Source organism: Pleurodeles waltl, chromosome 6 (genome assembly GCF_031143425.1).
Source record: "Pleurodeles waltl isolate 20211129_DDA chromosome 6, aPleWal1.hap1.20221129, whole genome shotgun sequence".
NCBI lineage: Eukaryota > Metazoa > Chordata > Amphibia > Caudata > Salamandridae > Pleurodeles > Pleurodeles waltl.
The window spans coordinates 744814526-744840600 of record NC_090445.1 but is presented as its reverse complement, the minus strand read 5'-3'; the positions used below and the strand labels follow the sequence as shown (position 1 = coordinate 744840600).

Below are 26075 nucleotides of genomic sequence, written 5' to 3'. Positions count from 1 at the left end.
TATATAAAAGTCCTAACCAAGAAAACCTAATCTCTACCCTAAAGAGAGCTAGGTGTGATCAGCCCAATCTGCCAGTGCCATGAGAAGTGCACCCAATCCTTGTTACCTTGGAATGAGGTCTGTAGGTCATACTCCGTGGTGACACAAAGAGTTCTGCAGCAAGGTGACCTGCAGCATAAATGACATCTGGAAAGAACCCCCTCTAATGGCCTTGTCTGTGTGAGGTGTATTTATATAGATCATATAGAATCCCTGACGCAGGTATGTTCCTATACAACTGATAATGTGGCAGACTTGCGTCGGCAATTGCATAAATAATCCCTAACAAGTGTGCATGATTTTCCTATCACGCAAAAGTGAGAAAGGGACATGATGACAATACCTACACGTATCACTAATAGTGACGCTGATAATGACACCTTCTCAGAATGGCACTGGTAATGGAAATCAAAACATTTCTTATAAAATGTAAGCAATGAAACTAAAGGAAATAATGAAATAAATTAAATAAAACAGGGCATGCTAAATGAGTAAAAGGCTACGAGGTGACTGGGCACAAGCCTGCAAGCCAGAGGCTAAGCTGACTCCTGCTTCCCAGGGGAAACTAAAATGGATTAACACATCTCCACTCGTGCAGTGACAGAGCAGTTGAGAACAGACATTTGTGGCCACTGTGAGATGAGGAACAATGTCACAATGCAAAGGATAAAAATCACCACACTGTAAAAGTAGCTGTGGAGTTAAACCCAAAAGGAAAAAGACAGGATGGAATTCTAAAACGAATGGTAAGCTACCTCTTGCGATATGAAAGCACTGACTGCCTACAATTGACCAATTAAATTAACATGGTCTTTTGATCGAAATGACGTCTAGACAACACAAGTAGAACAGAATGGCTCCTGACTTCTCCCAACACATTGGCAGTAGGACTGCTGACATCAGTTTGAGGCTAAGTTCTCTGTCACCATGGTGATTGGTGGGCAGTATTGATTTCAGCCTGTGGGTCCTGTCATTTACTTAGTGCCTTTTTAATCCATTTGTGTATCGTATAATGGCCTGCATGATGGAAATATCCTGGGTAATGAGTGAGTGCATTTCACTAATACACTTGTACTTTGGCCAGTAGGCCACAGAGCTTGTCGCTTCTAGATGTCAACAAGGCGAACAGCAGCAACAACTATCGGGATCTCAGAAGCAAAGCTGTGTTCTAAGAATGTGTGTTCCGGCCTTGAGATAAGTGTGCAGGGCAGGCTACTTCTGCTCACAGCCAATGTCTTTTTTGAGCAGTTAGTCAGGGAAGCAGCTCAAATTTGCAGTCCTGTTTGATTCATTTTTCATAATTTCATATTGTGGGTGACTAAGGATGTTATGGATTCCTGTGAGATGCTACTGAAGTGTGCCAAAGACGATTTGACTTATTAGGTATTTTAAGACTGCCAAACATCACTGTTTTTCCTAGAAGGTACCATGTGTAAATATTCTCATCAGTAAATTCTTTGGGCCCTATTCCAGGAAAATATGTAACTCAATGAATCACAAGCAACCCTATGATTCACACGGAAGTCAGATTTTTGATGATTTACAAAATGCAATGGTAGTTCATAGGGAAATCTTCAGTGCATTGTCCCCAACACAGAAAATCCACTAAATTATGCATTTCTAATGTTTGCAAAAGTGCTTTTTTGATTTTTTAGGTCTCGCCTACCGGACAGCACAAGTTGTCTGTTTGCAGAGAGACCTATTGTCAGCTTACAGTGGGCTTAGAGCCCTTCTGCTGCTTACCATTTGTTGCCTTTATTGTCTCTCCCATTAGCTTACTTTTATTTGGTAGGGTGTGTCATCTTCCTTTCACTTCTTGTGTTTTTCCTTCCCCTGGAGCATGGACTTATTACTTGTACCCTTCCACTGCTTATATTTCTATCACTACTTTTTTCTTTTTGGCTGAGCACTCCATGAGAGTTTATGCATTTTCCAGCTATCTCCCTTATGTACCTCTCTTCCCCTTCCATCTCTCTCTGTTTAGCTGTCTCACCTGGGAGCTTCTCCCCTTCACAGCCCGTGTTGCACTCGCCCTCGTATGCTGCTGTACAACATGGTTGAACAAAATATTGACAAAGCCAATAGCTGTTACATAGGTGAGACTTATTGGCTTTGACAATGCTTGTTTTATTGCTAGCAGAAGGCAGGGCAAAAAGCAACACAGTGACGGGAGAGGCAACACTTAAAGCAGAAGGTGTAGGGAAAAAAAGGGTATGACAAGGCCAGCTGTGTCCACGTCACAGGACTTTTTTGTTATGGTAAATAGGGGGGCCAAGGTGGACAACGGAGGGAGCAAAAGGTCAAGGCAACACAGACAATGGAAGGAGGGAGGGTGAGTGGGGGTGGGGCAAGCCAACATGGATAACAAACTGAGGAAGGGAGGATGTGGTTAAGCCAACATGAATAACAAACGAGAGAAGGGTTTTGGGGGCAAGCCAACACAGACAACAAACAGAGGGAAGGAGGATGAGGGCGAGTCACCATGGACCTGTGGGAGTTAGGAAACGTAGGGCCAAGTTTGGCAAGTCCTAGGAGAAACCTTGATAGCCATGATGCAACTTGTATTTGCAGTGGAAGCAGCACCGTTCTTAAAATAAAATTGTCTGTGTCTGTCACTCACAATTAGCAGCCACTTCACATGTGGTAGGCATTGTCTGCTCTAACGAGCTTTCAAGAAGAGTTGATGATTTTGGAAAATAAGGAACACATGCAGTCTCAGCTTTTAAACTATTAAGTGGGCCCTACAACAGTATCCGGAAAAAAGTCCCAGCACAAACTTTCTAACTTGACTAAATGCACGTTTTATTGGAAATGCTCATTTTGTGAATCTAGAAGTGGAAAAACAGTACACTTGTAATTGATATTCAGGAGCATAAAATTGTACATGACGCTCTACAGTGCCTCCATAATCTGGGTTCTAAATTATTTCAGCCATGTCGCAGCAGAACTGAAATCACTTCACAATCTGTTGATCAAACTCAAATAGAAAGGGCAAATTTTAAATGGAATGTGTCCTATGTAAGCACAATCAAAATCCTGATGGCTTTAGGAACCTTCATTGCTGAGGAGTCTTCAAGGAGCTTCCCATCCCATGATGGCTAAAACACATCTGAAATGAAGACAAGTACATTACCGATAATATTTAGCAGGGCACCAGCTTTGGTTGGCCTAGGCATGCTTACTTTTTTTCTAGAAAAAAACAGGTTCTATACACCACACCTCATGGAAATTACAGCCCTGCCAACTTTACATTCATTGTTATTCAAATCAAAAGCTGTCTCATTATAGGTCAGAGATGTGGGTGCCTATTAAAACACGTGTGTCTGGGAAGAAAGGGGAACAGTTTATCCCTAGCAAAAGAGTGATAAGGTGCAATTATGTCTGCTTGATTGAACAAACTAAAGAGTCCTGCCAAAGAGCACAAATATGTGCCAGTGGTGTCCACTGGCAACCTCCAGCAAAAATTAAGTGGTGGTTTTTCAACCATTTCAACCATTACAGGCTAACTAACCCTCCAATTCCACAGCCCCCTACTAAACATAAAAAAGATAATGGCACTGTGTGTACTACAGATATATTTATTTGTAGACCTTTTGTGTCGGCGGTCTTGACTTAGTTCGCAGGTGTTACAGCCTGTGGACTGTTTAACCTGTAGCACTTCCTGTTCTGGAGTTGGTTTTTCCACCACCATACTTAGTTTCTTTGTTTTTGAGCCAACCCTAGATTGATAGAATAAAGCTGTCAATCAACACAAGTCTGGAGCACAACATCCAGCAAATACTATTCCAATTATCTGATAGAGACTTCTAGTTGCAGATTCCTTACCTTAGAATTTCACCCAGGCGTCAGACTGGATCCAGAGATTTTTCTTCGAGCAATACCCTTGCACCTCAGTAGGTGGCGTCGGTCGACCCTGCGGGCATCATTGGCATCGTAGTCGCCGTGATGACGTAGTGAGTAGTATATAGATGCCGCCCTCACGCAGTGACGTCAGTTCTTTTCTTTACGCGCCACTCGCTGATTCGGAGATGAGCTACCCTGGTCTATTTTTGACTGAATTTGACCATTTTGTTGAGTTTTTTGTGTGAAATTTGGTGCGTCGAGGATGTCCCCGAAGGCTGGTTTCAAGTCGTGCAAGGACTGTCATCGTACAATGTCGGTGACGGATCCTCTTCGGGTTTGTCTGTGGTGTCTCCAGCACGACCACGACCCGAAATCGTTCTCCGAGTGCCGGGCCATGCACCCGAAGGCTTCAAGTGAGCGCGTCCGGATCCGTGCGCGGATCCGCACTGGTCGCACCCTTGAGATCTTCCCCAGCACCGGGTTGAGTATTGACGCTCCTGATGTCGGTAGTGTCCACTATCGACGTCAACCCAAATCTTATCCCCGATGAATCGGAGCGGCGACGGCCGACGCCACCTTCGACTTCGATGGGGCCTATTCGCTACAGGTCGGATTCAGACCCTTTTTCTTATGGGTACGAATATGGGGAGGAATTGGAGGGGTCCCTGGACCCTTATGAATACCAGGATGACCCTTCTATGGACTGGGCTCAGGAATTGGGCGAAGCCAGTGGTTTGGAAACTTCTCCTGATGCTTATGGTATGGTGGTCATTAGGGTAGCTGAGGTCCTTGGTCTTGAGCTTCCCACTGTTGAGGTCAGGTCTAATCTTCTGACGGAGGTGCTTCAGCCTGGGGCTTCTAGTTCAGGACTCCTTTTGTCATTTACTGAAGCCCTCACCAATGTCCTTTTGGGTACCTGGCCCAAACCCAATACAGGGGCTCCTGTGAAGAGGACTATCGCAATCCCTCTCCCAACACCCCATGCCTGAGAGTCTTGTTATCCAGGCTTCCTCTTCTTCAGGCACATTCCTTTCCGCACCCCCGGACAGGGAATCCAAAAGGCTGGAACAGTTTGGCAAGAAGTTATTTTCCTCCTCCAATCTTGCACTGCGGTCTGTGAACACTGCATGCCTTTTGGGCCGCTATTCCTACTCTTTGTGGGATACGGTTGCGCAAGTCCTGCTGCAGATACCGGAGGAGGCCCGTGCTATCGTTTCCCAAGCTGTGAACGATGGGAGAGATGTGGCAAAGTTCACAATCCGTTGTGGGCTGGACACGACCGACTCTCAGGGCAGATCGGTTGCTACGACTAGCCTTACGACGCCACGCCTAGTTGCGTACTTCTGTTTTTTCTGGGGATGTCTAGCAGTCACTCATGGACATGCCCTTTGATGGCTCACGTCTCTTCGGAGACAAAGCGGGCTCGGCCTTGGAGAGATTCAAGGGCACCCGGGCTACGGCTCGGTCCCTCAGTCTTTCCTCTCCCCTTCACCCCCCACAGTGCGTTGTGGCCACAGAAGGGGCTCCCTGTCACGTCCTCCACCCAGCCACTGTGCCACCCTTGTTGTTCAGCCGCTGCGTGGCCGGGGACGTGGAATCCCATGTGGCTGTGGGACAGGGAACCAGAGGTCTGCCCAGTCCACCTCTATCCCCACTGCAGCCTCCAAACCCTCCTAGTCCGTCCCCTCACTCCCGTCCAGTTGGTGGCAGGATTCGCCATCACCTACCCAGTGGGAAAACATTACCACGGACAGGTGGGTTTTGCAGGTAGTTCGAAAGGGCTACTCCCTCCCTGCGAATCTGCTCCACCAACCATGCCTCCATCCTTCAGTCACCTTCCAGAGGATCATTTGGCGCTTCTCCACCAGGAAGTCACAGCTCTCTTGGCCAAGGGAGCTATAGAAAAGGTCCCTATGCCCGAAGTAGGTCATGGTTGTTATTCCTGCTACTTTCTGATATAAAAAAAGGACAAGGTCTTACATCGTATCCTAGACCTTCGGGGCCTAAACTACTTCCTCAAGAAGGAGAAATTTAAAATTCTCACCCTGGCTCAGGTTCTGTCTTCCTTGGATCCAGGAGACTGGATGGTAGCGTTGGGCTTGCAGGACGCTTATTTCCACATCCCCATCCTGCCTGCCCACAGGCTTTACCTATGATTCGTGGTAGGTCACGAGCACTTTCAGTTTACCGTGCTCCCCTTCGGCCTTACCAGTGCCTCTCGGGTGTTCATGAAAGTGATGGCCGTGGTTGCAGCTCATCTGGGCAGGTTAGGGTTCTAAGTCTTCCCTACCTCATCGACTGGCTGTTGAAGGAGGACTCGCCCCAGAAAGTTGTCTCCCACCTTCAGACTATGGCGAACCTCCTGCACACGCTAGGGTTGACTATAAACGTGACGAAGTCACACCTGACTCCGTCTCAGATGCTCCCTTTCATCTGAGCTGTTTTGGACACAGTGCAGTTTCGGGCTTATCCTCCCGAAAAGCGAGTTCAAGACATTGAGGCTATGATTCTGATCTTTCGGCCTCGGTCTTGGGTTTCGGTGAGACTGACTCTGAGGCTGCTGGGCCTCATGGCCTCTTCCAGCATCCTGCTAGTAACACATACCAGAGGGCATATGCGGGCTCTGCAGTGGGACCTGAAGATCCAGTGGGTGCAGCATCAGGGTAATCTCTCAGACATGGTCCAGATCTTGGAGGCGACTGTGAAAGACTTGCAGTGGTGGCTTTCGAATCTGTATTGGGTCCACGGCAGATCCCTGTCCTTTCCACAATTAGATCTCTCTATAGTGACAGATGCGTCACTTCTGGGTTAGGGTGGCCACATGGGAGAGGCAGAGATCAGAGGACTCTGGTCTCTGGTGGAGTCTGGGCTCTATATCAGTCTTCTGGAGCTCTGTGCGATCAGGCTTGCGTTGAAAGCATTCCTTGCCTCTCTCAAAGGGAAAGTTGTGCAGGTTTTCACAGACAATACTACTGCCATGTGGTACTGCAACAAACAGGGCAGAGTAGGGTCCTGGACCCTTTGTCAGGAGGCACTTTGCCTCTGAACATGGCTGGAACATCAAGGCATTACCCTGATGGTTCAATATCTGGCGGGTTCCCTCAACGCCAGAGCGGACAAACTCAGCCGTCGATGCACAGCCGCTCACGAATGGCATCTCCATCCGGAGGTGGCACAAGTTCTCTTTCAGCAGTGGGGAGAGCCTTGGTTAGATCTGTTCGCCTCCGCAGAGAACGCACAATGTTAGCTGTTTTGCGCGTTGTAGTTTCCAAGGTGGCACTCGCAAGGAGACGATTTTCGTCCCGAGTGGAACTCCGGCCTCCTTTCCGCCTATACCTCTTCTGCCCAGAGTTCTCAAGAAAATCAGGAACGACTGGGCTCAATTCATCTTGGTGGCTCCGGACTGGGCACGGAGAGTATGGTATCCAGAGCCAATGAGCATTTCCATCGATCCTCCACTCAGACTGCCTCTTCGGGCGGACCTTCTGTCGCAGCAACAGGGGGCGGTTATTCACCCGAACCTGTCCAACATCCGCCTTCATGCGTGGAGATTGATCGGCGACAATTGACGGCTTTTGCACTTCCACCCGAAGTCTGGGATGTTATCTTGGCATCCAGGCGTCCATCAACCAAAACTGTATACGCCTGTCATTGAAATTAATTTGTGGCATGGTGTACCAACAAATCTGTTGATCCCCTTTCTGCCCCTCTATCTGAGGTTCTTCTGTTCATTCTTTCTTTGGCCCAGTAGGGCTCTGCTTTGGGTACCCTTAAAGGGTATTTATCTGCCATTTCGGCCTTTCTTAGGCTACCTGATCAGCCCTCATTCTTTAAATCTCCTATTGTGAGTAGATTCCTAAAAGGACTCACCCATTTATTCCCTCCCACTCCATTTATCATGCCTCAGTGGGACCTCAATCTTGTCCTTACTTATTTGATGTGTACTCCCTTTGAACCAATGCATAATTGCCCCTTGCGGCTCCTCACCTTCAAAACTGTCTTTCTTGTTGCTATCACCTCTGCTCACAGGGTGAGTGAGCTTCAGGCCCTTTCCTCAAAACCTCTATACTTGTCTGTGCACCCTTACAAAGTAGTATTGTGCACTAGTGCTTTCTTCCTTCCTAAGGTGGTTACACCCTTTCATGTAGGCCAGTCCATCACTCTGCCTACCTTCTACGCACCCCCACATCCTTCCCATGAGGAGGAGAGACTCCACTGTCTGGCCCCAAAAAGAGCGTTGGCGTTCTACATTAATCGTACTAAAGATTTCCGGGTGGACGATCAACTCTTCGTTGGGTATGTAGGTGCTAAAAAAGGGAAGGCGGTGCAGAAGCGTACCATCTCTCAATGGGTGCTTCTTTGCATCAAAATGTGCTACTCTTTGGCCAAGAAGCAACCTTCTGAGGACTTGCGTGCTCATTCCACCGGAGCAACTGCTGCTTGCACTGTTTTAGCACACTGAGTTCCTGTCCTGGATATCTGCCAGGCAGCTACGTGGGCGTCCCTGCAAACGTTTACTAAGCACTACTGTCTGGACAGTTAGGTCCGTCGGACAGCTACTTTGGTCATTCGGTCCTGCAGGACTTCCTAGTATGATTTTGGTTTGCAGCCCACCACTGAGGATGGCATTGCTTGGGTATCTATACTAAGGTAAGGAATCTGCAACTAGAAGTCTCTATCAGATGTACAAGTTACTTACCTTCGGTAACGAAATATCTGGTAGAGACATATTCTAGTTGCAGATTCCTTACCGCCCACCCATCCTCCCCGCTTGCGAACTGATCTCTAGGGACATGGATTCCCCCTTTCAGGTCCTTAGCTCTGGCGCACCAATCTCAGTGTTCCTAGCGGCTCTGCGCTTTGCGTGGAAAGTCGTTAAAAGAAACTGACGTCTCTGTGCGAGGGCGGCATCTATATATTACTCCCACCAACATCACGGAAACTACGACGCCTGCGGAGTCAACCGACACCACCTACCGACACGCAAGGGTATTGCTCAAAGAAAAATCTCTGGATCCAGTCTGACGCCTGGGGGAAATTCTAAGTTAAGGAATCTGCAACTAGAATGTCTCTACCAGATATTTTGTTACCAAAGGGAAGTAACTTGTACATCACATTCTACAGTCAGAATTTATATTAGAACATTGGAATGTTGGCATGTCCATTGAAGACAATGGACTGCTGCGGGCTTTTACAGGCCGGTAAAAGCCCGCAGCGCCAACATTCCAATGTTCGCTTTGTTCACAGCAACAGCTGTGAACAAAGCCTCACGGAGCCCGAGGGGATTTAAATCCCCTCGGGCTCCGTGAACATTTTTTTTTTTGATAGAACATTCTGCCCTGTGTGGCAGAATGTTCTAATAGCCTTAGAACCCGCCGTAGCGGGCTCTACCGGCTATTAAAGTCCCTCTCCCTTGTTAAATGCCCTCGCCTTCGGCTCGGGCATTTAACGCGGGGAGCGGGCCTTTAATAGCCGGTAGAGCCCGCTACGGCGGGTTCTAAGGCTATATTCAAAAAACTGATTTATTCAAAATACAGAAATTTCTTTATCTTTTATTACCCAATTTAAAGACATTTTTGTATGTTAAATGCATTTTTCTAATGTTGAATTCTGACTGTAGAGTGTGATCATTTGAATAGTATTTGCTGGATGTTGTGCTTCAGACTTGTGTTGATTGTCTTGTTTGGTATTGTCTTTGGGCAATGTCCATGATTGCACTTTTTTTTGCAGCAGATGTGTTGGCAGTTGTAGCACATGGCACGTTACTTTACTGACCACTCTATGTGGGGTTTCAGTGCATGTTTCTTGTTACACTGCTCCCATCTATAGTAGTTATTATAAAGCCATCACGCCTTTTCTTAAAATAGTGCTGAATGTAATTTTAATTGTGTAGGCCTTGCCACACCGTCAACAATGCAGAGTGGGCACACATAAGAAAAGAGCAGAATAATACTTGTCCAGAGTATGTAGTTGTAAATTAGAGTCTTTCCTACGCATTTTTGTAACTCAAACACATTGCCTTCACCACCTGCCAGACAGAGGTCAGGGTTGAGCAATGGTTTTTAACTGATGCTGTTTTTATGCACTCCTGGGAGAAGGTTTGCCAAGCAGGCAGTTTCCAGGTACCACCACACCGGTGACCACCGATTTCTCACTCCTGTCCCTTAACCACCCTACAGTCTCAATGCCTTATACCCAGAAACCTTTTCGGTCTCGTCTATAACTATGGTGTAGTACTGCAGGGCTCTTGCTGCCTAACATTGAACGCTTTTGTTTAAGTAAGTGAAATAAAGCTGGAAAGGAAACCTATTCTGGGCCCATTCCTCCAGCAGCCAGACAGGCGATTAGTAAGCCAGCATTGTCACCCTATGTTGGCCACACAGGCCACTGTTTTTGACCCATTTTAAAATTATTTTTCATCCGTCCGTGGTAAATCGTTATTCTTAAAAGTAAATGGCATTTCGTTTTTTTTCAAGTTGACCTGTGAAAATTATTCAAAGACAAGATGGCTACGTCACTGTGTGCCATATATGCTGAAAAGGCTACAGGAAGAAAGAAGGGGTACAACGCACGCCGAGCGTAACAAATGTGACATTATTCGTGTGTGCATATTTTTGTTATGGCTATGCTGAATAATTCATAAATGCAGTAATAATGGAATGTCTTTCAAAATCGGACGTCTACGGGGAAAAAAGCATTTATTGGCTCTCGCCTTTGTTCCAAACCTTGAACAGCGCCCCCGCCTCCCCCAGTCTTGTATGGACAAGGAGAACTAGGTTTTAATTTCTAAGCAAATCAGCTTCATTGGGCATGAAAAGTTAATGACAGGCCGGAGTGGCGCTGAGGGAGCCGTGCCCAGCACTGCTTCCCGCCGCTCCGCCTACCCTAGAAATGTTCTCGCGCTTGATGGAAACTGTTTGCCCGCTTGAGTGTTTTACAACCTCATTTGCTGTGTGTCCTGTTTTTATAGCGCGCGTTTGTATGTTTTATACGTCGTTAATGGTTCTGGTTTTATTTCGCTGATATCAGACGTGGAAGATAGATTTCCAAACAAGCCAGTGTTTTACTGTGCCTGCCGCGCTGCACATGGCCGTGACCTCCTTGGGCGACCTCGAATAGTCCTTTCCCAAGCCCTGGTGCTACCAGTCTTCAACAGAAGGTCATTGCAGCAGCTAATATTAAACCCGAGGCTGACTGTCTTTCAGTGGTATCCAGGAGTTTTAATTGACAAGTTGTAATGTGAGTGACCTTCAGACCCTCTAGGTCAAATGAAAAGGTTTTGTGATCGTGTGGTAGAATACTTGTGTTGAATGTTTAACATTACATCGATGACCTGTGTAAAAATGTGTTTATGAATGTACAGTATTTGTACATAGTGAGTTTTATGGAATCAAAAAATGTATATTTTTGTAACCCATTTTTTCTACATGTATTCAAAATAGTGAATTATACATAACTGAAAATCTTTCTTTGAGGTAATTCATTGTATGTGCAAACGAGTTAACCATCTAGCCAAAGGGAAAAACATGATAGAGATTGCACTGTTAAGATAAACAGCCATGGAACCACTGTATCTGTGGTTTTCAAAGGATTAGATCCATAATTTAGTTGCTTTACCGCTAGATCAGTAGGTGTTTGGAACTGTAACCTGGTCCTAAGTCCATGCCTTTCTTTAGTTCTCAATCGTAGCTCGTGGTATCGTGCACTTACTCACACCGGGAAAACAATCACTGTAAAGCCAATGTGTCTTGCATTTGTAACCCATTGGCATTGCCACTGGTTTTTAGCCACGTTGCACAGTATCCGCAAAAAAGCCTTTGATGGTGCCACTTATTTCATTTTGGAAGCAGGGACACTATGCCTGAGCGTGCTTCCAAAATGACACAGGTGCTTTTTTTTTCTTTTTAGTTACCAATCCGAGTCAGATCGGTAACTAAACAGAAAACTAAATGTCCGAAAGTTAAGGGCGGGAAAGTGGTGAAGCAACACGGGGTGGGTTGGGGCAAATGGCAAAGCAACACAGTGAAGGGTAGGGTGGGTCAACACTATCACAGCATGGAAGGGGGCGCACAAGCAACAGGAGGAGGGCAAAAGCAAAAGCAATGCAGGGGCTCGAAAAAAGCAGCACAGATTGTTCAGGCTGGGGAAAACAATGGGGAGAAGCACACAGAAGAGCACAAAAGGGAGAAGGGTAGGGAGAAGAAATCGGGCAACAGAGAGCAACCCAGAGGCCAGGAGAAAAACGTACACAAAGGAGACAGCTCAAAAAGAAACGCACTCTAGTGGAGTCCTTCACACAAAACATAAAAGTAGTGCTTGAAAAGCAAGCACTGGAAGCAGCAGTGCCGCCCAGTCAAAGAGACTGTAAAGAGGCAGTGCTCCGTGGCAGGGACAAACATGAGACTGACAAGCAGGGACATGAATAAGAAGTAGACAAATGAGAGTGCAAGGAAAGGCAGCCAATAGTATGCAATGGGCTAGATCCAAGCCCCTTCATGCTTTTGGTAAGCCACAATATGCCACGCAACAGACAGGGCATGTGCTGTTTAGAAGGCCCAGCCAAACAAAGGGATTAATAGAAGCAGACTAAAAAATCTGCAGTCTGCGTAATTAGGCAGCAGACTGACAGCGGATCCTGCACTGCCGGGGAGACAGTAGATATTGTGTCATGCTGACTGGAAGTTCTCATCCGACACCTGCAGCTGATCCCAGGTCATCACTGAACGGGCCATAATGTTCTTAGCATTGCATTCTAGTGCTCATGGCAGTGCAAAGTGCAGGCTATGAAAGTGCTTGTCTCAAGTTATATTCCCTCTTTATGCCTGTGACAAGTACTGCATATGAGCGCTGCTCATAGGAACTTTGTTTCCACCTGTCCAACCCTTGTATTTGGTTTGAGAGGTGTTTCTTCTATTGGGTAGGAATGGGATTGTTACTCCCTTTTGTTTTTTCTGTTCCTCCGTTAGCTGTACTAGCATAGTTAAGTGAGGGTAAGGTGCAGTAGCAGTACTCTGTTTATCGCATCTTGCTTAGAACAGTGCGAGTTACGGGTGTTTCAATATTAATAACTGCCAGTTTTTCCCAAGTACGGCTTTGGTGGTGGTGGTATGCTTTCATTTAAATGAAATGAGCTCTCACCCTATGACACTTGACATCGACCACTAAGGGCTTGGTATAGGGGTAAGTCTAGGATGCTGGATCTTAGATGGTTGCCTAGGAACAACCCCTCCCACCATCCCCAAAACGGGTGATTAGTGCATTTGTCTTGAGTGCAAATGTGATGTAGTTGTTGTCTTTATTGTTACCAGGCAGTTTCATCTGACATCTTGAATATTAGGCAATGTCCTTAACAAATGTCCATGCTAACCCTCAATTTGAATTTCTAATTTCTTTATTTTATTTGAATGTACTGTGTAATAAATACGACCCAATGTATGTCCTGATAAGAGTTGTCAGTTTATGCTTCGATGGGGAGGGGAAATACATCCTCACTAGCCTCCTGTGCTGCCTTCGGAGCTGGCCAGCTGTTACTTTGTTTGCTCTTGCCAAGCAGAAGCAACACCGTGGCAATGCAGTGTAGTCCCCCACAATATGTTGGAGTGGGGGGCATCAGACATTATGCCCCATGGGCATTGGCCCCCATAGCAAGGTGATCAATGTGCCTGTGTTTGCCATACCAAGGGTGCCACGGGCCCCAATGCAAGCAAGGAAAATCCAGTCCTTATTGGTTTGCAGTGAACTGCGCGCACTCTTGGGACCTGTTGCCAGCACACCTCCTTCACCAATGTTAACTGTGCCCCATGAGCCTTCTAGGAAGCTAGGGCCTGCCTGGACCCGCACTGTTTGTATTCTGCAGGTTGATTGTGGGAAGAAAACCTAATTGGCAGAGTCTGCACCTCAATGTGCCCGTGATTATTGTAACATACAGCAAGTCTCTGTGCTCCCCAATTCTGAGGACGTATATGGACTCCGTGCAGAGCAAGTAACCTCTCTTGTTGTGGAATCTTTTAGGAAGAAGACATCACAATATTCTCGTTGCTTGTGCCATAATAGAGGTTAGGTTGTATCTTAAGACGTCATCCTAAGCACTTTTACACTTGAAAAGTCATTCTCCATTCCCATAGAGTCACAGCTGCGCAGTACTACCACTCTGCCTTTGTTCAGTTTCTTCTGTCGATTATGGCTTCTTTCATCTCTTTAGTCACCTCTCTCTGGCTCGCTGTCTTTCTCCATATCCCTCCATTATTCTTTCCAAACCCAGACTACTTCTCGCTTAAAATGTTCTTTATTCATCTCTCTCTCCTGCTCTATCTTCTCTTGCTATATATTTTTGTCTCTAATTTTCTCATCTTTCATCACATGCTTTCACTCAGTTTCAGTGTCTCCTCCTCTCGTGCATACTTGCTTACACTCTTTGTAAACATCTTGCATCACCACGTTTTCTCTCTAGCTCAACACCTCTTCTCTCATAAATGCTTGTAAAGATCCTTCTCCATTACACTCTGTGCCTCTCACATCATCTCGCTTTCTGCCCCTTTGTCTCTAACTTCCTTTCTCTCTCTTTGGCCTGCTTGCTCTCATCAGGTTCTGTCACACATGCTTTGCCCCCCGTTTCTTCCATCCGTCTTCCTGTCTTATCACCTTCATATTTTCTTCATTTTCTCTATTCCTATCCTTCTCTTTTTCTCCATATCATATATCTTATTTCAGCGTCTTTCACATGCTCCCTCACAAATCTTCTTCCGTCTCTCTCTGTAATACCCTCTCCTTCTTTCCATCGCTCTCCATATCATTGTTCCCTAACCATCTTTCTCTTCTCTTGCATTATGTCTTTTTCACACACGTGCTCTCCCCTCCGTTTCTTTTTCTTTCTCCCTGTCTAACCTTCTCTCTGTCTTGTACTTGGTGTAGCAACTGTTTTAAAGCCTAAAAGAGAATATCATTGTGAAAGGGTGACCAAATCAAATCATTCATTTGAAACTGAACCGAACTGGAGCAATCAGTGAGAGAGAAACGTGTGCCGGCTCTACCGTAACTCGCAGATCGGATGGAAAGTACCACAAGGTGGACGGCATTCCCAATAACCAGTTATGTATTCTGCTTGGACCATGATGGTCGCTTTAGAACCTCAACTATTGTGTCCTCCACTTGTCTTCCCAGCAAAGTCCTTATTGAAATGACCCCTTTTGCCCTCTTCTCTTTTTGAATAGACCGTCCTCATCACATGTAGGGTACAGATAAATGGGCAGCTAGGTCAGCCCAAACATAATGACCTACCACAAATCTACAAATATTTCATGTACAAACCATCCTCATCTAATCTCTAAAAGCATCAAACTAAACATACAGTGCTCTTATTGGCTCCAGTTCAGCTTAAAGTCTATATGATAGGCGTACGATCTGTCCCAATGACAAAAGTATAGTGCCACAAAAATATTCTTGCACTATTCTATACTCTAAACTTAAGGATGTTAATGGTTCCAAACAAATTGTTCTATGTATTCGTAATATATATAGGTTGATTTTATTAATTTGTGGTACATGTTTGTGTCGTCCCTTTGATTTAGGATGAGCTGTAAGTTATGACTTGGAGCATTCTCGGTTTTCATTAACTCTCCTTTATTAAATTATCCTTACAGGGCAGTATAAAGACCACTCATTAAAACCACCAAGTATTATGGACAACTTCATTGGCCTCAGCTCACATTGTATAAAATGTAGAAACTGAAAGATTGTTCAACAGACTCTTTTCACAGTTAATACCGTTCATCAAAGGACAGTCTGGTTATTCCTTGGCCTTTTGGAACTGGTTGTTGTGTTTGCCTATACCTGATCACTGTGGTGCCTTTGGCTAACCTAAAAAATGTCATACACCTATAAGGTACACTTCCAGAATTTCAAGTTTTAAAGTCATGCTACAAAAATATCGCAGCTGTAATATTTGCTACAACAAGATTGCGAAGGTAAATGTATGTAGGTTCACTTACCTGCATAAAAGATAAATATATCTTGAAGGTACATTGATGAGGAGTTAAGAATAATACACTTATATTCATATATATAATATAGTCTATGTTCTACCTATATTATTTTTGTAGCACATTTTTGTTTGAGAGTTTACCATGTAACTATCCTTAGCTATTTCTACGGGTAACTGACAGTTTTTGTTTACAGAAATTTATATCCTTCCTGCGGAAGACCGTATGATACAATGCAAATCAACTAGAAGTTCCTAAAAACATAAGGCTGAAACAATATGACACTAGTATGTGTATGCAAATATAAAAGTATACACACTGCACTCAGTGGCTACCCTAACTGTGAGTTTTTTTTTTTTACTTTACTTGTCCTAAATCACCAGCTGTCACTTCCTTCAAAGACTGTACTGCCCTAGTCAGTTTTTAAGGTGTCTTAGTGTATACTGATTGCCAGACGTTTACCAGGGACGTCCTACCAAGGACAGTGTGCTGTGTCACGTGCTTTTGGGATAGCCATTTAAGGTTAATTACTGAAAGGTTTCTTGATTACCCACAATTAAATACCTGGAGGAAGCTGTCCCCTAAGCTGAGATGGGCTTAATGTGCCACTAAGCAGTATCCTTCCACACCCGATGCCCCCGCTTATAAAGCCTCTTTATTCGATTTGGCCCGGGTGAAAATTTTGTTATGCTGGCATAATCTGACTTTTTTTAAAAAATCTGTTTATTAAACATTATACACACACAATAACATGTTTAGCCACTGATAATTTTTCAAATTGTTTACACGCATTTGTAGATCCCTACTGCGCAGTTGCGTGATACGATTCCAAAAACACCCTTGAAAATTATGCGACTAATTAATTAACTAAGGTCACAGCTAAACACCACTGGCATTATTCCTAATGTTGGATACACCAGCCCTGGGGGGTGGAATAAAATAAAGAAGAGATCCGGTTGTTACACTTAGAGGAGGGGTTAACACAGTTGGGATATTGGTTGTGAGGTGCAATAGGGCGTAAAGCCATTTTAGGAATAAACAAAGTAAAACATATAATGCGTGAAGTCGTGGTCCCTGCATAAGCCTCCAAAAGTGCCGCCTCATGTCGTTAGGAGGGGGCATGAGGGAGATAATGTACAGAAAGAGCGTGGGTAGGGGGAATTGAGAATACCATACTGTAATTATTAAACCAGAGGGTGATGTCTTTGCCCTTGTTATTTTATTTTATTTCAATTGTTAAGGAGGGTATGTGTCATCCCTGTTTTCTATCGCTACCGGCATAATCTGACTTAACCTTGCATTTCTTGTTACGCTTATTAGGTGAAATTCCCGAACTTACACTATTAACCACATTGCATAATTTGAACTCCATTCAGATAAAAATCCTATCATGTCAGAATGGGAACAATGAGATTGAACAGAACGCATGTGATGGAACTAGTGTTTTTTGCTATGTTTTTTAGCATGAAATGTATCCTTTTATCAAAAATGGTCGAGGACCCATATTGCGTTAATATATAGGACTAAATATTGGGTCTCCATTTCACATAATTTTTCCAAAAATGTGCATGTTTAGGCAAAAGGACGTTATGCTAATTTTGCAGATGCCTAGGTTGTATACTGAAGTTCTAGAAAAAGTCAGTAAATCTGATGCCACACATGATTCCTCAGAAGCCGGATCTACACCATGACGTGTTCTTTTACAATTTCAAGTACCCTTGCGTGACAGACATTATGACAGAGTTTGGGCATGTCAGGGCTATCATTCCAAAATGGGAATATGTGCTGGCAATGCTTCTGCATCCCCCAAGTATTTTCAGTACCACAAACCTTGGCCACCCAAAAGGTCTACAGTAAAAGGAGCGCATAAAGACAACTATTCAACAGTACCTAAAACAGACAAGGATCCTTCTAAAAGTATTTTTTTTTTTATTGTTGAATGGAGAATTATGGTCTGAGCTACTGTTGTTAGGAGCCCTTTTTTGGACAGGAGTGCGTAATGAAATGTAAATTGTTTGAAATTCCATTTTTCTAAAAATATTTCCCCTGGTTATTTGGTCAATATGTTTATTACAAGGACACTACTGGAGCATCAGTTATGTCGTCAGCATCCAGGACGCCCTTCTAGTCTTTCCAATGCTGAAAGTCTATTAGTACCAACAACCTGTCTATAAATTAAAGAACCGCTGTTTTGGGAAATAAGTTTGTCAATCATTTGTAATCTACTTAGACTTGTTCATAATATATACATACTGCTGTTTTTATGATGTTGTTCACAAGGGGATCTGTAAGGCAGCCATATAGTCTACTTAAAATGTATTTTCTTATCTACATTCTTTAGGTGCCACTTCTTGAACAAATGTTAATCTAATTTGGTCTGTTCGTTGGGTCCCATTTGTGTTAACTGTCTCAAATATCAAGTCTCACTTTTGTTATTTGGTCGCATGACTTGGACGTGTGACGGAATCAAACAAAAGAGTACGGAGAACCTACCTTAATAAAGTAATAACACTTTTATAATTCAAAGCATTGCTTTTTTACCGACAGTAATCTAAAAACCCACAGATACCACCAAGGTTACATAGCTCCGAGTGTGGTAGATGCTTGGTAAGATTAGGATTTTGTGTTGTTTACAACTGTAATGTTGTGGAAGCACCCATAGGCCAAAAACATATAATTTCTTTTCTGTTAAAAGCAAAATGTAAGCTGCTATGGTGGCAAATATCAGTCATTAAAAGGAATTAGAGTCCCCCAGAAGGGAGGAGGATCATGACGGGCAAGGAAACTAATGAGACTCATGAATCCTGAGATGAAATATCTACGCTATAATGAGATCCTCATTTAAGAGTTTAACGATGTCAGTTTCATCATTTAAAATATTTAGGTGCCAAGTGAACACCAAAAACGGAGTGCTTAAAATTAATATTTTACATGCCACACATTTATTGAGTCTTACACTGTGTTCTCATATAGGTTCCACTCTCTTGCCGAGCCCTGCATCATCTTGACATGTTAAATTAAATTTCTTTGGACCACCCATAAGTGGTAATGAATTATTTCCTCTGCTAATTGTCTTAGTTTGATCATGAGCATCAGTGTGTGTGCTGGGGATGTTATTAAGTGGATTTCACAAGACGATTTGTGGTGGCTCCTTGAATAACGATCAGTTGAATTAACCAACGGAGGCTTTGTATATAATAAGAAGCATTTGAGGGAAATCATTTTTAAAATGGGCAGGTAAAATACCAAATTATAGACATAACAAAGAGGACTTTCAAAGAACTCCAACCTATAGCAAAGGCATTCTCTCTGTTGATTATCCAAAGACAAAAATGCATTTCTCCTAAAGTAATGTTTAACCAGGGTCATCAGCTCCTTCTATTATTGATAGAACAGGAATTGCCCATTTTTAACAACAGCCAAATAGCACCAAGTATTGTGTGCCCAGTGGCATGCGTGGAAAGCCTATCACAAAAAAATCTTATCGTCATAGACAACCTAGAAAAGGGACAATGCATCAGGAAATGTCCTATACAATTAGTTTTGAGAGAATTACACATGTGTTGACACCTAGGGAACCAGATAGATGGCAAATGATTACATTCTGGCCCTTAGAAATGTCAACACACCCCTGAAGAAATTTCATCAAAATGGAGAGCATTACTCATCTCTCCCATTTTCAGGGCAACGGAGTTCATGCATGCTCTGTGGCTGAAAAATTAGATTTTACATGCAATTAAAAGCCACCTGGAAGAAAGCCCAGATATTTTCCTGTGGAAAGTGCACTGCCTTTTCAATGTGCTCCCTGTTGGTCTCACTGCAGCTTCAGCTGTTTTCCGTAAATCTGAAACATCTCTTATACGTGACTACATACAAGGGAAGTCCGGGAGTCCAGCTTAAACTTTCCTGAATGACTTATTATTAACTTGGAAGTTGAAGAGATAGAGAGCTACCAGTTGAAATCCACTGCTGAGGTTTGAAGTTGGATGGGTGTGATACAAGCCAAAGACCACATATTCAACTTCAGCTGATCTATGAATGCCTGCACTCAATGAATAGCAGCATGGGCTCACCGCAAACTCCTGCCTCTGCTTTTCGTGTTTTTGAGGCCAGGTCCTGCCAGAAAAGTTTACTGCATATCTTTCCAAAGGTTTCCCTGCAGGACTGTGGTAGTTTAGGTATCCCCCAGCAATATACTCCTAGTTGGAGATCAAACACTCGGCAGAATTCCCTCATGCGAATCAACACACACAATTTAAAATGGTGTAAGTAGTAGAGAATTGGAAATAACCTTAGAGACTAAGCTAAACATGAGTGCACAATGTCATTCTGCTGCTTTCACAGCATCGCTTATATGATGGAGAGCAAAGCTCAAGGCATACTTAAAAGGTTGAGTTCAGACGTTGGCACCATGTTTCCAAGTGCATATTAGTGTAATAGAAAATGGTCAAAAACGGCAAACCAAATTATGTGAAGAAAAGTTAGAGAAGCAGAGTTATAATGAAAGTTTGTGGTTGTCCAAAATTCTATTCCTTGGTCTGGTGAAAAGGAAGCAGTAATCAAGTTCAGCTACAATAGAATACTTCGAAAGTACAAAAAACGAGTTGCCTCTGCGTCAGGCAGAGTTTTTTCATGTTGCATGAACAGTACAACTGTTGAATAGTGCCTTTCAGAGGTGTTTTGAGGTTGAATTCTAGTTGTTGTGTACATTAAGTACAGTGAGAATTGATATGTAATTGCTGTGACATGGATATTTCAGAAAATATTTTCCCCGGATACTTGGTCACCATCTTTCTTACAAGGACACTGCTGAAGCATTTATTTATGCTGTCTGCATCCACGACGCCCTTCCAATCGTTCCATTGCTGAAAGACTAATAATATCAACAACTGTTCTTTAAATAGAGGAGTCACTGTGCTGGGAAATAACAATGTTGTCAATCATGTTTAATCTACTTAGATTTGTTCATCATTTATAGGTACTGCTATTTTTATGATGTCGCTCACAAGGAGATCCTAGAGCAGAGGGAAACGGGAGGGAATAATTGTCCACCTCCTTTTGGAATAAGACTACTAAAGCTTGTGTTCAGTTTTCTATTTTGGATCACCACAAATAATTGCTCAGGTCATGGAATTAAAAAAGGATCCATGCCAATACGTCAACAACAGTGTCTCGTGAATTTCCATTGTCAAAATCATGTTGTCTACTACTACTGCGTCTAGCTTTGCGTTTGACCCTTAACTCAACATTATTACCCATCGCAAACCTTTCCCTGTTCTCCTAACCTTAAGGTTGTCCCTTTTGCTAATCCTAATCCTTACTTTTATCATTCCCCAACCATTAACCTAGCCCTTACCTCTATCCTATTTCTTATCCTTAACCCAAGACTATTCCTTTTCAATACCCTATCAATAACTAAATATTACCTTACCTCAGCTATCCTATATTGTCAGTGCCTTTCAGAAGGATAGGTGATTATGAATCAGTCAGCTATGAAGAGGAAGTGAATTCCAAGCCTTTGTGGCCAGATAGGAAAAGGAGCATCCTTAGCCTACCCTAATCACTACCCTGTTTCTCACTGTTAACCTTAATCTTTTCTTCAGCCTGGACCTGCTTACCGTCATACATTTTGTTCAAGGCGATGGTAATGGCAGTGTAATGGTGTCAGAGTCGAGGTGTTTCATAAAGTGAAATTGATGAGGTAATTATAACTAGAGCTAGTGGATGGCATCCATTCCATATACAGTGTAACTCTGTCAGCTTACTATTATCTTACTTCTAAAGTACTTAATTGTTTTACTGCTGGGAAGCGTCCTTTAATTTGTGAGAAATGTAGAAAATTCGGGGTTTACCTGGGTGCAGTAAACGCCCCACCGAGACACCCGATGTCTCGAGACACCTGATGTCTTGAGAGTTCCATGTTGTGGCATACACGGCTGCCCTCGAGGTTAATGGAACTATGTTCCAAGTCTCCAATGCGAGAGATCTTGGCAGTAAGCAAATTATTCCCTCTATCATCTTATGTTTGTTGGCAGAGGTAAGGAGGGCAGGCGTGGACCATTTGCTACAAGGAGGCCACAAGATTAGTTTGCTTAGAGCAGTATGGTGATGAAAATCACTTCTGTAAATAATTTCCAAATTCAGGTAAGCAAACAATGAAATCCTGTTCCTGTGCCTTTGTTTGCTCTTTGCGTAGGCCCATTTGCTGAACCTTGTTGTTGTTTGTCACTTTTGACCGAATGCTTTGCCAAAATGTTGATGCGACTTTCTTCTCTTGTTTTTTGTAGGTCTTGCTATTGCCAGCGCCCTCATAGACATATCACAGCAAAAGCCAACAGACTGCAAAGAGAAGGGCATAGGCCTCCGGAATCGCAAGCCTCACCTTCCAACACGTCAAGGAACCTGTGTCTGAATTCCTGCGGCAACACTTTGTATACCCTGCAACGAGAAGAGTGTTTTTGGGCGTCTTTTTTATTTAAAATTAAATGGCTTCCACAACAGCCTCAGTTTTTATGGAGGCACTTATGTGGAAGGAGGGAGGTCAGATGCCCCGGCTCTTTTCACACGTATGCAACTTGCTGGGTCAGTCTCTTCACTGACCCTGGCAAGCTCCCCACATCACCAAGACAGAGCACCCAAAAACTGAGACGGGGGAGGAACGGTACAGAATAGACTTTGAATACAATGAGGTCAACGTGTTGGCAAAATAGTTGATTATTTGCATGTTATTGTTCATGGGTTTATCAGACGTTAAGTGACATGTGGCTATCCCTTTTAGCTGCGAGGTATAATGTGCAATGATGTGAGAGGGACCACAGTCCATTGACTGGAGCTGAAAGGTTTATGTGTATTCTCGGAACCAGGAGAAGAAATCTGTACTCCATTGGACATTCTTACAGATGTGGAAAAGCCATTCTGGTAGGCAAGAGACTATGTTACGATGGATGGAACAGAAGCCCAGAAAACAGAGAACATGGATTGAAAGAGTCAATACCGGTTGTGTCAAGTCCCGTGCCAGCTCACCAAAGCGCCCGTCCATTTAATTTTTGCATATCTTGAAGGATTCTACCTCCCAAACGTTTCGTTACAAATGTACTGTACAAAGGGACGCTGGGGTGGGAGTCAAGGGCTCTGTAACAGGTGAGTGTTGGAACCCCAAAGTTTAGACCTGAGGTGGGAGATCCTGCTTGAGGCCCCTTGGACCACTCAGTTGTCAACACACTGCTAGCATTGTTGAAATGGAGGAGTAGAGGCGTGAATCAACGGCGAAGTGGTATTGTGGCAAGAGACTTGCCCTCATGTGCATCAAAAGAGTGAGAATTACAGTGGAACTGTTTTTTTTTTTTTAAAGAAAATACCAACCTTAAAAATTAACTCTGGAATTGAAAGAAAATCTGCAGGGCCACAAATGGCAAAAGCCCATTGAATGTGCAATTGTAGAAGAATAAACTGTAAAATGAATTTGCATAAAATGTTTAAATCTGTTTCTCACTGTAAAACCAGCCCCTCTAAAGTGACAACATCTATAATATGCAATGCTCTGGCTGCTTTCAGTTTAATTGGATTCTGCAGTCTTATAGCTACATCCAACCATTTCAACAAACATGACCATCTCTAGAACGGGCAGGTAATCTGGCACTGATGACCACAGAAGCATGTGGCAGCAATAGAGCTATGCACTGTTCTGAAATCCTCCCCACTATGAACGAACTATCTGAAAGGCAACAAAGACACTCTTTGGTACCTGTTGTATTGCTGATTGCGCAATCATGAGTACATATCACTTTAAAACATGTTGATTTGACTGTTAAGAAGATTTGCTGTTAAGAGGTACTCTGCAGATATGTTGTGGTGGGAGATGTGCACCAAACCACTCCCGTTTCAAGATGCTTTTTGTTCTTCTTAGGCCTCTTCCCTGTAGTTACCTCCAAGGGAGGTAGTGTCTTCCTTCACATGAGGGCTAAAAGGGCAGGCTTTGTGTGATCAGGTTTCCAGTGCAGGCGACCAATGTCTCCACTAGAATTAAATTACTCAGTTCCAATGTATGTCTTCAGGGGGCATTCTCAGACCATAATTCGCCATTCTCTGGAGTTAAGGAGTACTACATCCGCAGCTGGTCCAAACCCAGAAGGTGGATGCATTTTTAAAATATTTATCCCAACAGATCAATGAAGCTAAGAAAATTGTTTTATATGCATATGTAACTTAGGGACGTAGTTGTGATGTGTTTCGTGGCATGAAGGAACAGAGAATGGTAGTCTGTTTTAAATGCAGGTGAACATCCATTTACCACCTAAGCAGTTCAGGTTGTGAATTCAAATATTTATCCACCTGACCTTTACTTTCTGATTGACCAGCCATATCATCTGACCGTTATTTGGTAAGCAAGATTTTCCTGGAAAGATGCTTCTGAGTAATTAAATACTGTTCCTTTTATCACTATTTTACTTTCAGTTTAACACAAGTCATAGTGGTATCCTAAGTAGATATTTCTTAACTGAGCATTCTATAGGGCTTGATTTAGTCTGGTACATGATAGCGAGTGGCGCCACATCCTTGTTGGCCAGGGTATACTTCAAAAGCAGTAGACTTACCCAAATTATACACTGCAACCAGAGGGCACATTTCTTTCATCTGCAGCAATATCGATAACGCAAGTGTTCCTGATTCGGTTAGCTCTTGACTGCATTGCACCCTGAAGGGGATAGGAACAGCTTAGTGCCCAGGTGAGGTGCACATACTGAAGCCCATCCCTTCATGCCATAATCAGCAGACGGGCCTATTCGTACAGGCGTAATTGCCTTGTGGATTTTTTGTTGGTACCCATAACAGTCCTTATCTTCCATTGCCTACTGTGATTTAGTGTGTTCTGTTGCCTTTGTGGTATATCCTGTAGTGTGTTCGGGCCTGTGTGAGGGGCTGGTCTGCACTCGTTAGTTTTCTCAAGCCTTGGCCACCATTTACTGTTGTAGCATCTCAAGACATGTTAACAAGGGATACTGCCTTGCAGATCTGCTTCCAGGTTCAGCCGCATCTATCCCCTTAAAGGATTTTGCATTTGACCTCATGATTGACCCTTAAAATAAAATAATGTATTCATGGTCACAGAGAATGCGAGGTAAATAGTGATATATTGGAGGTAAAATAACGTGACCGAGTTGTCCTTGACTCCCCAACTACTGCCTCACGTCTATAACATCCTTGTTCTTCACTATTTGTATCTGGTCACTGGTTGTCAAGGGCCCAGGACCGGAAGGACTAGGGGCTGAAATTCTGCGTACAAAATATACAGATTTTGTGGAGAGGAGGACTTTGTAAAAGACGACTAATATTTACTACGGTATCAAGATTTTATGTCCAGGTCCCTCCAGGACAGTGGTCTGCAACACTTTAGCAAAAGCTACCTTTGATGTGGCAGAACGGTGATTAATCTTCCACTGAACAGGTTTGAAGAGGCTTGGTAGTGTTTTGAAAAGTTAAAAAATCTTTAGCAATTGTTTGTGTGCTTTTTCCAAACAAGTTGGGTCTAACAGCAATGTTTTGCGTCTTCTGTTTGATGTGTTAATATTTTTTTTGGTTGCGAGTTTGGCGTTCTTACCATTTTGTTTAGTTTTTATAAATTATATGTGTTTACCTGCACAGGTGGCTTAGCAAAACTGATATATCATTGAGGCAGAGAGGCAGTAAGGTACCATGCCTGTCCCTCTCCAAAGCCAATCAGTTATATTTAAAAAAAACAGGAAGCAAAAGCCAAAGCTAGACCAAGATTTAGCATCGATGCATCAAACAAATAGAAAACGCATCTTTAAGTCGTTGACATGTTGGAGAGAACACCTAATGGTTGTAACTAGATTTATACTTGTTGAAAGCAGTAAATCACGCTTTTAGAACAGCCCTATCGTCTGCTTGCCATCAATACATACACAACTTTAACACTGCACAACCGGAACACATCTCCATGGAATGGTTTGTGCGCTGATTGAAAAGTCTTTTGAATTGAACAAAGAGCAGATTCACTATTTGTAAATTCTACAGGCTTGGTACATCACATTATGTTGGTTATTGAACAGTAACCCTGAGGAGACAATGTCACACATGTACACTTGATTTTATAGCCATTTGCATGCCCTGGTGGTGGTGACACAGTGGCCATATCTTCCTCGTGTGAGAATCCCATGTTTATTTTGACATGTCATACTTACAAGAATAAGATCT

At 43.5% G+C, this 26075-nt stretch overlaps 1 protein-coding gene across 2 annotated transcripts in view; it reads left to right on the top strand.

The window, feature by feature from the left end:
* Window positions 1-24812, top strand: part of ATRNL1 (attractin like 1) — a 2088076-nt gene extending 2063264 nt beyond the window's left edge. For both annotated transcript variants that reach the window (XM_069239275.1, XM_069239274.1), the window contains exon 29: window positions 22148-24812. In XM_069239275.1, coding sequence (XP_069095376.1) covers window positions 22148-22272 — 125 coding nt within the window. In that variant the 3' untranslated portion in view covers window positions 22273-24812. The remainder of the gene's footprint in view (window positions 1-22147) is intronic.
* Window positions 24813-26075: the final 1263 nt, after the last annotated feature.